Here is a 17,513-nt window from a genome sequence, read left to right as displayed (position 1 = left end):
CCCGCAAAGAGGGACCGGTACGAGAAGAAGTACCGGGTCCCCGACACTGCCCCCTTGTGCCTTCGGGCGCAACCTACCCCGGATTCGGTCGTCTCGGCGGCGGCAAAGAAGAAAGCTGGGAGGGCATCGGCCTTGACATCAACTTCCCCGCCGGACGGCGAGGGCAGGAAGCTGGTCACGATGGGACAACGGATCATCTCATCTGCAGCGACAACTATCAAGGCGGCCAACGCCCTGGCTATCGTAGCCCGCTACGACAGGGAGTTGATTCAAAATCGACCCTCTGTTAGACTTCCTTCCGGACGACAAAAGGGCTGAGGCCCTTGAAATCCTACAGGAAGGTGAGATTGCTTCGGACCACGCCATCACAGTGGCAATGGACATCGCCGACACCGGTTTCCGTCAGTTGGGCAACGGTGTTTGCTTGAGACGACGTGGATGGCTCAAGGCCACAGATTTCCGTCAGGACGTACAAACCAAGGTGTTTTGGACATGCCCTTCGACGGGAACAACCTGTTTGGGAAGGCGGTTGATGAGTCCCTTCAGGCCATCAAGACAGACACAGAGACTGCCCGGGCACTGGGAGTGCTCCAACAATGACGGCCGTCCTTTCGGAGCTCCAGAGGCAGACAAGGTGCCTCCAAGGGATCAGGGAGTGGCTACTCCACGTACCGCCAAGCGGCAAGATCTTCGTCCCAGGAAGCCTACAGGGGACGTGGCAAGTCAGGTGGTGCCCGTCGACAGGGAGGTCAAGGAGGCAAGGTGGCCTCCAAACAAGATTGAACCGACCGTGGGGTCGGACCCCCGCCTAAGCACCCCAGTGGGAGGCCTGCTGGCGAGGTTCATCAGCGTGTGGGAGTCCATCTCCACCGACCGTTGGGTGCTGGACACCCTGGCCCAAGGGCACGCCCTCGAGTTTCAGAAGAAGTGCCCTCACATTCCACCCGTGGCCAGGAAGGAAAATCACGTCCCTCAACTACTGTTGGAAGTAAGGGCGATGCTCAAGAAGGGTGCCATCGAGCTTGTCCCAAAGAGGCTTCGGGGCTCCGGAGTTTACTCAAGGTACTTCCTCGTAAAAAAAGAAGACAGGAGGATGGCGCCCCATCCTGGACCTGCGACGACTGAACAAGTACATCAAGGCACAGAAGTTCCGTATGGTCGCCCTCCAGTACTTGCTGGGACAGCTGGAGGAGGGTGATTTCCTGTCGTCGTTGGATTTGGAGGATGCTTACTTCCACATCCCCATTCTAAAAAGACACCGAAAGTTCCTCAGGTTCGTGGTCCAAGGCCGGCACTACCAGTTCAAGGCCCTCCCGTTCGGATTGAAGTCGGCACCCAGGGTGTTCACCAAGTGCCTCGCACCGGTGGCGGTGTGGCTGCGCCTACAGGGGATCCACGTCTACCCCTACCTGGACGACTGGCTCATCCGGGCAAGGACAAGGGAGCTCGCCGTGGAGCACACTGCGAAGACCGTCCAGCTGCTCACGGACCTGGGATTCTCCATCAACTTTGCAAAATCCCACCTCGTTCCGTCGCAAGTCGCCCTGTTTCTGGGAGCCAAGCTCGACACAGTGGCGCGGCTGGCCTCGCCGTCGGAGGAAAGGACCAGGACCATTCTGGGCAAGGTGCAGCGTCTGCTGGCCACGGACATGGCCAGGGTAAGATCTATCAAGTCCCTCCTCGGGATGATGTCCTCCTGCATTTATCTGGTGCGCCCCTTACAAGAGTTCCTCAATGCCCGCTGGGTCCAGTCGACGGGCAGCTTCGAGGACAGGATCCCTCTCAACGAGACGATCCGGTGGTGGGTTACCCGCTCCCATCTGTCGGCGGGCACAGACTTTCAGACCCCAGCTCACCAGGTGACGGTGACGACGGACGCCTCCCTGGAAGGTTGGGGAGCGCACTCCGAAGATCTTCACGCAAGAGGCCTTTGGCTCCCGGAGGAGAAGTCACTCCACATCAACATCTTGGAGCTCCGCGCAGTGTTCTGGGCCCTCAGGTCCTTTCTTCCGTCCCTCAAGGGCAAGGTGGTGAGGATCTTCACCGACAGCACCCCCACGATGTTCTACATCTGGAAGCAGGGCGGAACCAGGTCCCCGGCCCTATCCAAGGAAGCCCAGGAGCTGTGACATTGGGCCGTCGCCCAACGGATGTTCCTGGTGCCTCTTCATCTGGCAGGAATAAAAAACACGATTGCCGACTCACTCAGTAGGGAGCTGCGCTCGTCCCACGAGTGGGAACTACGCCAGGATCAAGTGGATCGACTCTTCCGACGGCGACGAATTCCAAGTGCCGGAGGTTCGCCAGCAGGTTCCCCCAGCCGAGAAGCATGGGCGATGCTTTCTCGTTCCCCTGGGACGGCCTATTTCTTTATGCTTTCCCTCCGCTGCCGTTGCTGCTCTGGCTCATCAACCAGCTCAAGAGGTCTCAGTGCAGGATGATCCTCGTCGCACCGGCGTGGCCGAGACAGATCTGGTTCCCGGACCCTCTGGACTTGTCAACGTCCACACCAGTCAAGCTGCCGACGGACGCAGACCTTCTCTCCAGAGAAGGAGGCGCCATCCGTCACCACAACCAGGAGTCGCTGAACTTGCAGGCCTGGCACCTGCAGCACTAGAGTTTGGAGGGTATGACATCCCGTCCGACTGCAGAGAGGTTCTTGCAAAGGCCAGGGCGTCCTCAACTCTCAAGTGCTACGGACATAAATGGAAGAGGTTCTCTGTCTGGTGCCGTGCACAGAAGATTAACCCTCTGCGGATTACGGCCCCTCAAGTACTGCCGTACCTACTGTCGCTGGCCAAAGCTGGACTGGCTCACGCCTCCATCAAAATACATCTGGCTGCCATCTCCCGATATACCAGGACTACGGGACGGGCGTCCTTGTGGTCGCATCGCCTGGTGAAAGAATTCATGAAGGGATTATTCCGATCATCCCTGCCGGTGAAGGCTCCTGCCCCGGCGTGGGAGCTTAATGTGGTGCTGACCAGGCTCATGGGGGCCCCATTCGAGTCTATGCATTCGGTGCCTTTGAAGTTCCTGTCATGGAAGACAGCTTTCCTCGTGGCCATCACCTCCGCACGACGATTGGGAGAGATCCGGGCCCCATCTTGCAAGCCTCCATACTTGACTTTTCATGACACGAGGGTGGTGCTGAGGACGCACCCCTCCTTTATGCCCAAGGTGCCGTCGGACTTCCACCTCAACGAGCCCTTGGTGTTGCCAGTGTTCTTCCCGTCACCTTCGTCGCCGGCCGAGAGGACTTTGCACTTGCTGGATGTAGCTAGAGCGCTGAAGTTCTACGTGGACCGCACGAAGAGTTTTCGGAAGACGTCACAGGTGTTTGTGAACTTTGGGACTGTGAATCAAGGGAAGGCTCTCTCGAAGACTTCCATTTCCAGATGGCTCTCCGGCTGCATCATGCACTGTCACCAGTTGGCAAACCGACCGCTGCCCGGCCGTCCGAGAGCCCATTCGACCAGAGCGATCGCTGGTACCACGGCGTTCCTGTCTGGTGTGCCCCTGCTGGACATCTACAGGGCTGCGACGTGGAGGTCGACGCACACCTTCACAAGATTCTACTGCGTCGATCGGGACTCCAGCGAGGAGTCCAGGGTCGGCCAAGCAGTGCTGCGCAACCTGTTTGCCTAAGGTGAGCCTGGTGAGGAGGTAAGAGATGCTTAATGTTGAGTTATTGTATTGCTTAATGTTGAGCCTGTTGCCACCTCCCATGGTTGTGCATGTGTGTACTGCTATGTATTCTCTTATTCATGAGCATGTGAATCCATGCCAGACCCCATGCTGGAGAAGGAACAAGTTACTTACCTGTAACTGTTGTTCTCTGGCAAGGATTCACATGCGAACCCTCGCGCCTACCCCTCTCCGGCTCTTCACTTGGTCATACTGCCACTTTACGTGCTACCAAATCTGAGGATGGCTGCCAGAGGCGGGGCTTAGGGAGAGGGCAGTCATTGGCTGGGGGCAGTATGACCCAGAGAACAGTGATTGGTTACTACTAAGAAAGACAGATCAGAAACGAAACTGATAATGATTTTTTTTTCTATACCGAGGATTCCCGGCATGACGACGGGGAATACTCATGAGCTTGTGAATCCATGCCAGACCCATGCTGGAGAACAACAGTTACAGGTAAGTAACTTGTTCCTTCTTGTGACCTATCACTCTCCCTCTCATGAGGGTCCTCTTCTGCCCATATGATCCTCCCTCGGGCAGCCACCCACAGGGTTGGCATCAGGTAGCGTCTGCCTTTTCCTGGCCATATTGAAGAGCGTTCCCCCCCCCTGGAGGAAGTGATGATAACATTCGATTCCTCACAGTACTCACAGCCTTATTACTTCTCTTGTTCTCTGTGTCTCAATTATTCTTTTGAAGAGGTATGGTTCTTCCCTTTTTGTATCGATGGCCACTGTTTCACAGTTTCAAGGAGGGTTTTTTACCCCTGGGGTTTCTCAATCATTTTTCCACCCATGGTTTACTCTCCTGCCAGGGTATCGCACTTAAATGCGGGTCACAGACTTGTACACTGCCTGGTTTACTTTACTACCAGGGCTTTTTATGTCCTCTCATGGGTATGAGTCCCAGACTCACTGTTTGCCTGGTTCACTAACCTGGCAGAGCTTTTCTGTTCTCCATTCGCTCTCTTGCATCTAGGAAATGATGCGTTTCAAGTATTGGGTCACCAACCCTTTCTCAACAATGTTGTCACTGGGTTTAGCGGTCTTCACTGGTGGCTTTGGTGTTCCTTGCGTCTCACCGTTGTCTTTGCTCTCAGCCCACTGGTAGTACGTCCCGTTAGCCGATTGGTTCCCGCTTAGCCCTCCTCTGCTTTTGGCAACTTCAGCTGCCTGTGCCAATAATGCGGCAAACTTCCCTTGGCTCGGTTTCTCTTCAGGCCTTTGTCGTCAGCCTCTGTGCTGCCTTTCTCTCACTCTCTCTCTCTCTCTCTCTCTCTCTCTCTCTCTCTCTCTCTCACTCTCTCACTCTCTCACTCTCTCACTCTCTCACTCTCTCACTCTCTCACTCTCTCACTCTCATTGGTTAGCATTTTCCGTAGACTGGAACGCAGCATTGACTTACCGCTTCTGGTCATCCTAATTTCTCCATCCCTCTTCCTTGTCTCAATGCTTTACTGGGTGATGGGAGGTATATAATGTTTTTGGCCATGAAAACCCAGGAATTCTCTATAGACATCACTATAAGCGATACAGGAATGTTGCAACGATTCATGGTTGTCACTAAGCATTACAGCTGAAGGATTATTTGAATTCAGTATTCTGCTGTCTCCCTTGGGTTTGTCCTCCCCTCCGTAGTTCTCCAGTAGATAGCCACTACCCAGGTCAGTCGGGTAGCTTATGCCTTTCCCTGGCCATGTAAGAGAAGCCTCCATCCAGGGAATGGGTCACGGTATGATTAGGTGCGTTACACTTCTTACCCTCTTCTTTACTGTGGTTTTGGGAGAGTGTTCAAATCCATGTGAGAATGATAGTTTCAGCTTGAATCAAAACTTTGTACTGACAGCATGAGTTTATAAATATATAGCAGACTGAAATAAAAGTAATTACAAGTATAAACATATCATACAAATGCATATGTGAATCTGAGAAGGTTGGAAAATCCGTGTACACTTCCCAGGGAACGCAGCTTTGTGAACTTTTGAAACTTCCTGAAGGCTTTGTCTGGACACACTCAAACTTTAGTGTGCTCTATGGTCTAAGTCGTGGGGATAGCACAACATCGCCTTGTTCCACAAGAAATTGAATTAGTTTCTCCTGGTACATGAGTAACGAGTGAAACTGAGCTCAGAGTAAAGCACACCACTTTTATTGTTAGAATTTCTTGGTTATTGGTTATTTATTTATAACGCACTTAATATCCAGAGGTTTCTAAGCGCAGACCCGGGGATCAACCCTGTGTTGCTCTGCATCGTCTTGCTTCCAAGGCGAGCATGTTGCCCCTGAGCAAGCCTCCCGAGATAATCACATGAATAATACACATTAATCTGGGGTTAACAACTCACTTTTTATTTTACATGTGGTGTTCAGTAATCCATACAGTAATATTTGAAAGTGCAACATAAATGTTATATGTGAATAACGGTGGTCAGTGCGATTGATCTGATATGCAAATATTTACTCTACACATTTTCATAAATCGCTAGATTAAATATGCTATTTCGAAGGGATTGTGTCCTCCGACGTATTCCTTATCTTGATAGATCATCTCCAGCTTGCTGGCCTCGGAAAATTCTTTTCAGTAGAGGGCGCTGCGTGTCGGTGTCCCTCGACAGCCTCCGTATCGGCGCCAACGTCATCATGTGTATAAATATACTTGCGCAGCGTCCGTTGCTCAGTTCCGTTTTTCCGCGCTTCGTGGGCCTCGGAATCGCGTTGCTCAGTTCGTTAGTCAGAGAATATATTCTTCATTATTCATCGAGAATAAACCAACTCTTATTCGATGTCTTCCTCATCCGAACCGACAACTCCACGGTCCAGCTTCAAAAAATGTTGAGACTGTGGAAAGAAAATGTCGTTGACAGATCCTCACAGAATCTGTTTGTGGCGCCTGGGATCGGAGCACCAATGTTCGGAGTGCAATGTCCATGAAGGCGAAAGCCTTGAAGGAGCGTAAGGGGAAGCTCGAGAGAGGTAAGACAGTTAAAACTCCTTCGAAAGTTTCCTCGGCAGAGTCGAAACATTCGTCTCCTCGCTGACACAGGAAACATTCTCGGTCTAGGTCTCGAAGCAGCTCCCACCACTCTTCGAGATCCAAGCATTCAAGTAAGAGACGTCAAAGATCCCCTTCCTCGTCATCTTCTTCTGTTTCTCCGGAAAGAGTCACCTGCCCCACAAAACATAGCTCTCAGGCTGAGTGGGAGGAATTCCGTAAAAGGATGCTTAGCGTCTTCGAGAAAGCGGCCTCGACCCCCTTGAAGACAGCTGAGGGTGATGCCCTGGGTGAAAGACCCGAAAAATCTAAACGCCACGAGTCGTTGCACCTGGCGAAAGAAACTACTCGAGAGCGTCGCAAACCCTCGAGCAAAGGCACTGTGCCATCGACGCCATCGTCTAAGGTCCCTTCGACGCATAAATCTGCGTCATCGACGCCATTATCGAAGGGCTCATCGACGCATAGGTCGATCGAATCGACGCCGTCTTCGACATCGAAAAAGAGCAAACCCACGGCCGTCACTATCTCACAGCCAGTGGTCATACCCAGAGCCTCAAAACATGACTTCGAGGTCATCGACAACCTCGAGTAGGATCCCGATCCTATCGAGTTCTTCGAGGCCACTTCCAATCTTCTCGACGCCTTTTTCGGTGTTTTCGAAGCCTTTATCGTCCGCGTCGACAACGTCGACGTTTTCCCAACCGATTACGACAAATTTAGCCCCTTCTGCTCTGGAAATGGGATTTAAGCCATTTCCAAGGTCTGATCATTTCAGACCTTTGTCTTCAATCTATGAGGAAGGGGAGGATTCATATCAAGAAAGACCCTTTGGGGTGCAGAGAATCTGCAACACCAGAACCAGAGGAATTTGCCTCTGAGGAAAATAGGTTGAAGGACCTTAGAGAATACCTACATGAGGCAAGTGGGTTAGATACTTCCCCAGAAATAGAATTTGCCAAACCAGACCCAGGGGAACATGCTGAGACCCCTTACAGAATTTTAATGGCAATAATTATAGAATTCATGGGTTGGTCTACACCTTCACCTGCATTCCAACAGGATGACCTTACAGACATCTTAGTCAAAGGCCCACAGGAGGGTCCTGTGCTTCCATTGCACGCTGCATTACAAAGAAAAATATTGGCTAACTGGGAAACTCCTGAGGTTATCCCGGCGGTTAACAAAAAGTTATCAGCCAAATATAGGGTATCTACTACTGACCCGGAATTTTTGTCTAAACATCTAAACTCCAGAGAGTCTGGTTGTCCAAGCAGCAACTGCATCAGGCAGTAGATCGGCATACCCTACTGTTCCATAGGACAGGGATGACAAAAGATACGACTCTATGGCTAAGATTGTTTTTTCTGCATGTAGCATGGCGTTAAAATCTATTAACGCTACTTGTACGCTCGCAAGGTTCAGCCATACACTTTGGGAGTGTGCTTCATCAGCGGCTGACTGCCTCCTAGAGGGAGAAGAAAGGGAAGCGTTTCTAAACATCATTAAGGATGGTAAAGACGCAATGTGCGAATCCCTTCAAACTGGCATTGATTCTGCTGACAGCATCAGTAGGGCCATGGCGGCAAGTACTACAACCCACAGGTTTGCGTGGTTGTGAAAGTCTGGATTTGCTCCACATGTACAAGCCAGACTTTTAAATATGCCCTTTGATGGCTCTTCTTTGTTTGGTAAGAAGGCGGATGACAGCCTAGAAAAGTTAGACATCCAAAGCAGCAGCAAAATCCCTGGGTGCTGCAATCCGCCAAACGCCATATCGCCCCTCAGGAACCTCTTGGAGAGGTAAGTCCTTTCGCTTTTATTCCGCATTCGGAAAAGGCAGAGGACAGTCGGTTCAAAGAGGTCAAAAAAGATTCGCCCGAGGTGGACGGGGTAAAAATACAAAAGCCGCAGCAGCAGGTACCTCTTTACCATCGGCACCTGCATCAGCCGCCTCTAAATCTCTCTGAGGACTCTCCTCACAAGATACCAGTAGGGGGCAGGCTAACTCAACATCTGACGGAATGGCAGGCTATTACGTCAGATGCTTGGGCATTGGAGACAGTTGCCCAAGGTTACTGCCTGCCTTTTCTACGCATTCCTCAGTCATCCACCGGGGAACAGCTCTCTGAAAGTTCCAGATCCGCTCCTCTTGCAGGAAATTGTAGACCTGCTGGAGAAAGGTGCCATAGAACTGGTACCTGTAGCGGAGAGGAACAAGGGCTGGTACTCCCCCCTACTTCCTAATACCGAAGAAGGACGGAGGACTGATACCTATCTTGGATTTACGAGAATTGAAAAAGTTCCTCAGGAAGGACAAGTTCAAGATGATAAATCTTTCTCAGATCCTTCAGGCCCTCCAGTTCTAGGACTGGCTGGTATCTCTGGACCTTCAGGATGCTTATTTCCATGTGCCAATCCATCTCAAACACAGAAAATACCTGAGGATCGCAATTGCCGACTCTCATTATCAATTTTGAGTTCTGCCATTTGGGCTGACCTCTGCCCCGAGGGTCTTCACCAAGCTAATGTCGGTAGTGGCTGCAAGTCTAAGGAGGGAAGGGATTCACGTCTACCCCTACCTGGACGATTGGCTGATCAGAGCTGTATATCCGGAACTAGTTCAGATCAGCTAGATTATGTCTGCCACTTCCTTCACAAACTGGGCTTCTCCCTCAATTTAAAGAAGTCACAGATGATACCATCACAGAGACTCCAGTTCATTGGAGCGGTCCTGGACACTTCCCTGGGAAAATCCTCGCCACCAGAGGTGAGGGCTCAAGATATTCTGCAGATGGTCACCAAGTTTCAAAATGCCCAACGTCTCCCAGCCTTCGACATTTTGTGGTTGCTAGGCCTCATGGCATCCTGCATCTTCCTTGTACCAGAGGCTCGCCTGAGAATGAGATCTCTTGAGTGGGCACTGAGAACTCAGTGGTCGCAATTCTCAGGGAGAATGACAGACCTCCTTCAGGTTCTGGTCAAGGTTGTTCGAAACCTTCAGTGGTATGCCTGCCAGGAAAATATCTTGAAGGGAGAACTGTTTTGGCAACCATGGCCGGAGATAACAGTAGTCACAGATGCCTCACTCACGGGGTGGGGAGCCCATACCAACGACTTGACCATCAGCGGTCGTTGGTCTCCATCGGAGTCCAGACTACATATCAACCTGTTAGAGCTGAGAGCAATCAGACTAGCGCTGAAGGCTTTTCTGCCATCTGTACAGGGGAAAAATGTCCTGATAATGACGGACAACACAGTGGCCATGCACTACCTCAACAAAAGATGAGGCGTAGGATCACTGCCGCTATGCAGAGAGGCGATGCAGCTCTGGTTTTGGGCAATCCAAGAAGGAATCTATCTGTCGGCAATTCACTTAGCCGGAGAGAAAAAGCTCTAGGGGATGCGTTCGTAGTGGACTGGGAGTTTCCACTTCTGTACGCGTTTCGTCCAGTCCCTGTCATTCCTCAAATGATCAGGAGGTTGAGAAGGTTCCGGAAAGCCATGATCCTAATTGCCCCGGACTGGGCCAGGAGAATGTGGTACCCGGACCTTCTGGACATGTCCATCTGTCCTCCAATTCGTCTTCCACTCAAGGAGAATCTTCTCTCGCAGAAGGGCGGTCAGGTTCTCCATCCAGACATCAGAACCCTCAACCATCACGCTTGGTATCTGAAAGGTTGAGATACAAGGTTTGGGACCTCCCAGATGACGTCATGGAGGTGTTGCTTTCGGCAAGAAGGCCAGCAACAAAGACTTTATACTGCTGCCGTTGGAACACATTTTGCAGCTAGTGTAGAAAAAAGAATATCGACCCCTTTTCATGTGGTACACCAACGGTGTTATCTTTTCTACTCTATTTGGCGAATCCAGGCCTTCAGGTTGGCACTATCAAGGGCTATCTCGCAGCGCTATCTATCTTCAAGCGCACTGCAGAGGAACCATTGTATTTCAAGTTACCCTTAGTTATACAATTTCTGAAGGAATTAACCAATGTCTATCCTCCAAGACCATTCTAAATTCCCTTATGGGACTTAAATTTAGTCTTAAATTTCCTGATGTGTACTCCTTTTGAACCACTCCACTCTTGTTCACTAAGGTTTCTCACCCTTAAAACTGTCTTATTAGTGGAATTGACATCTGCTAGGAGGGTGAGCGAATTACAGGCTCTATCTTGTAAACCCCACTCATACAATTTTTCATAAAGATAAAGTTGTCCTACAAGTGAAGCCTAATTTTCTCCCAAAGGTGGTTTCTGAATTCCACATCACACAGAAGATTACCTTGCCTTCATTTTATCCCCCTCCCCATCCAGGGAAAGAGGAAGAAAGGCTGCATAGGCTGGACCCAAGGCTGGCTTTGAGCTTTTACATCAGCAGACTTGCTAGGATTAGGCAAGAAGACCAACTGTTCGTAGGTTACTCAGGGCACAAATTGGGATTACCGATAACAAAACAAACCATTTCCAGATGGATTATTTTAGCCATTCTGGAATGTTACAAACTGGCAGGGAAAGGGCCTCCTCAAAATCTTAGGGCTCATTCAACCAGGGGCATCGCAGCCTCTTTGGCCCTCCAAAGAGGGGTACCGATTTGAGACATATGTGCGGCTGCCACATGGTCGTCTGCACATACCTTCACAAGATTTTACAACCTGGATTCCTCCTCTAGCCAGGATACTAGGTTTTGGTAAAGCTGTGTTGCACTCTCTTCACTCTTGAAGGGAAACATGGCAATTTTACTCCCACCTCCAGTTACACACCACTGCTATGGGAGTCTATAATGATAAGGAATACGTCGGAGGACACAATCCCTTCGAAGAACAAGTTACTTCTTACCTGGTAATCTTCTTTCGATGGGATGTTCTTCTGACGTATTCCTTATCGCCCCTCCCATCCATCCCCTCAGTAAAACTTCCCTTGTGGTTACAGCTTACGCTCCTTCTGGGTCACTAAACAATTCATGTAAAACAACTGTTAACGCCAAAACGGAACTGAGCAACGGATGCTGCACGAGTCCATTTATACGCATGACGACGTCGGCGCCGATACGGAGGCTGTCGAGGGACATCGGCTCGAGGGACTTCGACGCGCAGCGCCCGCTACTGAAAAAAGAATTCCGAGGCCAGCAAGCTGGAGATGATCTATCAAGATAAGGAATACGTCGGAGGAACATCCCGTCGAAGTAACGTTACAAGGTAAGAAGTAACTTGTTCTTCTATTCTCTCACTGTTCAGACTTGCATTCATTCATATCTAAACTAGTCCGGGGAATAGTTAGGAAAATGTGTATAATATATATTTGTCTATAAGATCAAGAACAACTCATTCATTTGCAGGTGGAATAAGGTGACGTTGCACTATCCTCACGTCTTAGACCCTAGAGCAGACTAAAGTTTGAGTGTGTTAAAGTTCAGAGGTATTGTTCTCATTGGTCTATAAAACGCTATAGTCTCAATTGTAGTTTTAAAATTTGTCTGGACACATCCATCTTATTCCTTTGTGATTTAGTAGTTTCCTGTATTACCACATTTAACTGATGCTTTCAATGCAGAATAGGTTGTGAATTTTTCTATATTGTGTGTTTTATAATGATCCGAAGTCATGTATGGTTATGTGAACAATCCGTACTAATATATTTCACAAATAACCTTCTCTGTGCATACAAATTAACTGCTCTGCTTGCTTTGTTTTTGCTTCTGTACTGCTTTGATTGTGGCTCCCTCCATTCACAATGGCCTTGGGACTAAGCCAGGATGTTGTGTGGCAAACATGTTTACTGTTCATTGCTAAACAAACTGTTGTGCTGTTTCTTCATATTCTGTAATTAACTGTTCCCTCGTTTCAGAAGTCACAAGATTTTAAGTATTTTCTTTTCATGTAAGTCTTAATGCATCAATTTTGGTGATTTTTGTAGTTTTTTTTAGAAGTTTAAACAATATACCAGGAAATGGTTGCTAATCCCTTGTGTTCTTTCAGCGTCTCTTGATAGCCAAGGAATTTGGTGATCGATCAGCGGAAAGAAGGGCATACAGCAACCTTGGAAATGCTTTTATATTTCTCGGTGAATTTGAAATTGCTGCCGAATACTACAAGTTAGTAAATTTAGTTTTCGAATGTGGAAGTTCTGCATCATTTTTGACACATGGCCATATGATATCAGACCTTCATCTTCTTTTTTTCTTTTTTTTTCTTTTCTTTAGTTCTCATGAGTGATTTAAAACTTACCAATTCAAGATGTTCTTATGAGGAATGTTCTCTTGAAATATTTTCTTCAGTGCCCGACTTAACATAGTAAAACTGCTTGCTTAAAATAAAAATAGAAAAATATATATTTCTGATGCTTGTGGATCTGCTTAGATCACATGCTCTGCATAGTCCGACATTTTATTACAAGATTTGTTTTCGAAAGTCGAAAACGGACTTCGACAGGGCATGTTAGTAATGGTATCCCTAGTGTGACGTGTATTGTACCCATGGTCCTTAACGCGTCAAGGTCCCTCCGATTCTTTCTTTCCGCCATCGTGGTCGGTCGCAAGATGCAGAGTTCCATTCCAGGCTGATGCCTTTGACTAGTTAGAAGTTTATTCGTAGACTTCTTTCTTTCTTTCTTTCTTTCTTTCTTTCTTTCTTTCTTTCTTTCTTTCTTTCTTTCTTTCTTTCTTTCTTTCTTTCTTTCTTTCTTTCTTTCTTTCTTTCTTTCTTTCTTTCTTTCTTTCTTTCTTTCTTTCTTTCTTTCTTTCTTTCTTTCTTTCTTTCTTTCTTTCCCGTCCCTTTTTGCTGCAGCGTCCTCTAACTGCTCGACGGACAACTCCATCGTCGACTACTTGATTGGATCGACAAACAGATGCAGCCTTCACAGGTCTCTTTGAGCCTCAGGCCTTACAGTAGTGAGAGAGGGGTGGGGGTTCATAAGCTACTCCTTTTAGAGAATGCATATTCTGTCAACCCTTTTCCCTTTTTCTCGCCTAACTGCTCATTCCATTTATGATGGGAAAAACACCTTTTAAATGTTGCCCTACCTTCCATAGAAAATTCCCATAGAAGGATTCGCACCTAGGGACAATTACTGTGTCCCTAGGGACCATCCTTAAAAGCTATGAAAGTCCTGCAAACTTTTCCGCCTGAAAACTCTTAAAGACCACCGCCCACGCAATGCAGGCCGAAGCCTCCATCGATGTGACTGGGGAGTCAAGCAAGGGGAGTATCGGTGTCCTTATTGATGCTGAAGACGACTGAAGTTTCGGCGCAACCCCATGTGCAGGCCCCCAACTCCACTAAGCAGGCCTGCGGCTCTGTGGCAGAGACGACACCCAGTGGCCATAGCGCAGACACGTCCAAACGCACCAAGTACATAGCCCACGGCCGACACTCGACAAATTTGTCGAGCGTCAAGGCCCTGCAGTGTCTGTTGAAAAAGCCTCTAGATCCCCCTGTCCTCTGGGACATCGCTTACCCTTTCACCACATGACAGGCCCCCAAAACCGGCCCCCAAAGTCGGTTCGGACACCACACACAAAAAGGCTCTCCTTTCATGCGCCAATAAACAGGCAGCTAAAGGCGCATCAGCATCCCCTAAACATATGCTGAAAATGCAAGAAATAATTAAACACATCCACGCTGTCCTGTTAACGACAAAGGGCCTCATTACAAGTTTGCTGGTCTGGGAACTACGGTAACGGTAAGCTTGCCGGGACCGTAGTGCCCGGACCAGTAAACTAAGAGTTGTGATCGTGTGTGCCTTTCTGCCCGCCAGGACTGGCCTGCCGGGCAGAGTGGCACCCGCAAGCACAGCATGTCGGATGCACCGCACCATTCTTAATGGTGCGGTGCATCCGACCTCCCCATTCTCATTGATCCGTTTGGGGCTCAAATGGGAATGGGGAACATTCTGTTCTGGCGCCCACGCATGGGCAATTACCGGGTCCGGCAAGGCCGTAATGACCCGGTAATTGCCCATTCGCGGGCGCCTAAACTTTTCGGAAGTTTGGCGGCAGCCTACCGGTTTTACCTGCAAGGCTACTGCCAAACTTATAATGAGTCCCATAGTCACTGAAAACATTGCAATCATTGACGCCTTTGTCTTCCCAAAGCTCTCAGGTTATGGTTCCTCCTCCCCTATAGACAAACTCTCAGGGGCTATGCATTACAAGGATCAGGCACCCTCCCTAACCATCTCTACCCCTTCAGGCTTTCCAACCTCCTATGACTGGACCCCTGAACAATTCAACAGAATTATGAAGAGGATGTCCTGCTTTGTTGACTTCATGGACAAGCACCCAGAAGAACTAACGTCCCTTTAGAGATGCTTCCCAGTCAGGGGTTGCAAAACAACAACCCCCTGCCAAAACCGGTTTTGCCATACTCGTACGTCCCGTCCCCTTTCCTCCATCCTTGTGGGCGTCTCCCAACATGTGGATGGTACCGGAACCTTGCAGTGAAAAATTCAGCTTCCCCTTTAAATTTAGTATCGCGCATGGGGACGTGGCCTCGGGTGTGGGAATGCCCTGCTAAGGCCCCGCCCTGCGGCACCTCACCTCAGTCCCTTTTTCCATACAGAAGGTGTCAGACCTTGCAGCCAGAGCAGAGACTTTTTTAGCTTTCTGCTTGCTCCCCGTTTTTGTTTTTCAATCTTATTTAACTTCCCTTCGGTGCCACCTCTTCAGCCTCCGAAGACCCGTTCTTCGAAAGGTTCCTGGTGCTGAATCGAACCCCTGCGCCTCCAGATGGGGGCCATCCTGCAGGACAAAAAGGGTTGATTGTTGATGCACACCTCGAAATCAATGGCAATAAAATGTACATTCAATTTATGTTAGAAGTTAATTTTAGGTGCGGGGGAGGAACTGGGGCCATGGCACAAGACCCTAACAAATAAGAGACAAATAGGATGAGGATTCAACATGGGAACCCTCCCGTCTCCTGCACACTTTCAGGTGTTTGGACTAAGTCCACTACTGTAATTTAATATTAATACAAACAACATATAAACCAGTAAATCCAGTTGTATGTTTTTATAGTAAGATTTATGTCTTGGGTATCAAATACATATTATTACAAAAGAAGAAACATTTACAAATTCAAGAAGCAAAACAGTGCAAGAGTAGGTCACAACAAATTTAAGGAGACAGTGGAATCCAATTCATGTGGCGACGCGTTTCGAGGATACTTTCCTCTTCTTCATATGGCCAAAATTGAATTCTTATTACAAAAGGGAAAAAGAAGAGAAAAAAAACATTTTGTTCAGGTTTTTTTTTACCTTAAGACAGTTCATGTTACTCATGCTATACATTTCAATGTCATCTGTTTGGCAGAACAAACATTATTGTTAGAGTAGATGTAATCAACCCTGTACCCCTAGGGTACATTCATTCCTGTTTCAATTCAGGGTGAGGGGAGGGGGGAAGGTTCAGAACGACGATTCTAGACCAGTGCAGGAAAGGTAGTCACTCAAGGAGTTTAAGAAGAATGAAGTTTGGTAGAAGAACATATGAGACACAATATAGAGAGGTAAATCTTGAGTAAAAATGAATTACCGGTGAGAAATGTATTCAGGAACACCGGGTACAGATTATGATCATCAGAAGTGAATCAGACAATATGTAGACCCTCCACGGGTATGTTAAGCCACTGTAGTCAAAGAGAACACAGACGAGAAATAAGAGAGCATGTAAGTCTAAAGAAAACTGTATTTAGGAGAAAATTCAACAATAGGCAAAATGTTAAAATATTGTACCTGTGAAGTGTGCAGGAAAAAGGTAACAAATGCAGAAAACACCAAATATTAAAATATTAGTGTAACACTATGTAACTTCTGTTCAACGATTGACATAGGTTGGTAGAATACTCTAGAAAATATAATGACAAACATCGGAAAAATAATTAAAAGGCATGTGCTTATTCAGTACTGTCCGAAACTAGGATAAACGCTGGTAAGTGGAATACCTTTAAGTTTTAGCTTTGAAGCAGGCTGCCAGGCACAACGGGCTGGTGATGCGATTTCTTGGCCGTGCGGCTCGAAAAAATGTCGATCTGAATGAGATGATGTTCGGGCTAAATGGCTCGATGCACTTGTAAACTGCAAGTCCAAGTATACGAGTGGAAATCTGTGAAAAGTGAGGCGGGGAGTTAGCCCGGCTCGAGGGTGAGTGAATAGTTCAGATAGATATCTCAGTTGGAAAGAGTATAAACAGCTGTACGCGCTTACCTGCACGGGGGGAGACAGTTCAGAACGACTGCTGCCGCCGGTCTACGCGTCCTAGCAGCTATGGAAACGGCGCGAGTTCTAAAGGATCTATTTTACGGGTATGAATATAGAAGAGGGACTGGTAAAAGTCACCTCAAAGGTCGGCCATCTTAGAATGGACTATGTGACCATTGGGTGAACCAACAATGGTTGACTACAATGTGTAAAGAAGTGGAATTGTGTAGAGGTAAAAGGAGAAATGTAGTGTAGAAACAAAATAAAAGAAGACTAGAAGGGATATAAACGAAAGGTTCAAAGAGATGTAACCCAAGTGGAATTCGGGCAACGATGTAGAAAAATCTACAGAGTCTTTTTCCCTTTTGTATTAAGAATTCAATTTTGGCCATATGAAGAAGAGGAAAGTATCCTCGAAATGCGTCGCCACATGAATTGGATTCCACTGTCTCCTTAAATTTGTTGTGAAATACTCTTGCACTGTTTTGCTTCTTGAATTTGTAAATGTTTCTTCTTTCGTAATAATATGTATTTGATACCCAAAACATAAATCTTACTATAAAAACATACAACTGGATTTTCTGGTTTATATGTTCTTTGTATTAATATTAAATTACAATAGTGGACTTAGTCCAAA

The 17,513-nt window shown here is 47.9% G+C and overlaps 1 protein-coding gene across 6 annotated transcripts in view; it reads left to right on the top strand.

Moving 5' to 3' along the window:
- Nucleotides 1-17,513, top strand: part of GPSM2 (G protein signaling modulator 2) — an 822,550-nt gene that overhangs the window by 373,095 nt on the left and 431,942 nt on the right. For all 6 annotated transcript variants that reach the window (XM_069641857.1, XM_069641854.1, XM_069641856.1 and 3 more), the window contains one exon: nucleotides 12,658-12,773. In XM_069641857.1, the coding sequence (XP_069497958.1) occupies nucleotides 12,658-12,773 (116 nt within the window). The remainder of the gene's footprint in view (nucleotides 1-12,657; nucleotides 12,774-17,513) is intronic.

The sequence above is a fragment of the Ambystoma mexicanum genome, chromosome 1q (genome assembly GCF_040938575.1).
Source record: "Ambystoma mexicanum isolate Mex_15411 chromosome 1q, UKY_AmexF1_1, whole genome shotgun sequence".
NCBI classification, from domain to species: domain Eukaryota; kingdom Metazoa; phylum Chordata; class Amphibia; order Caudata; family Ambystomatidae; genus Ambystoma; species Ambystoma mexicanum.
This window is presented reverse-complemented; position numbering and strand designations above follow the sequence as displayed.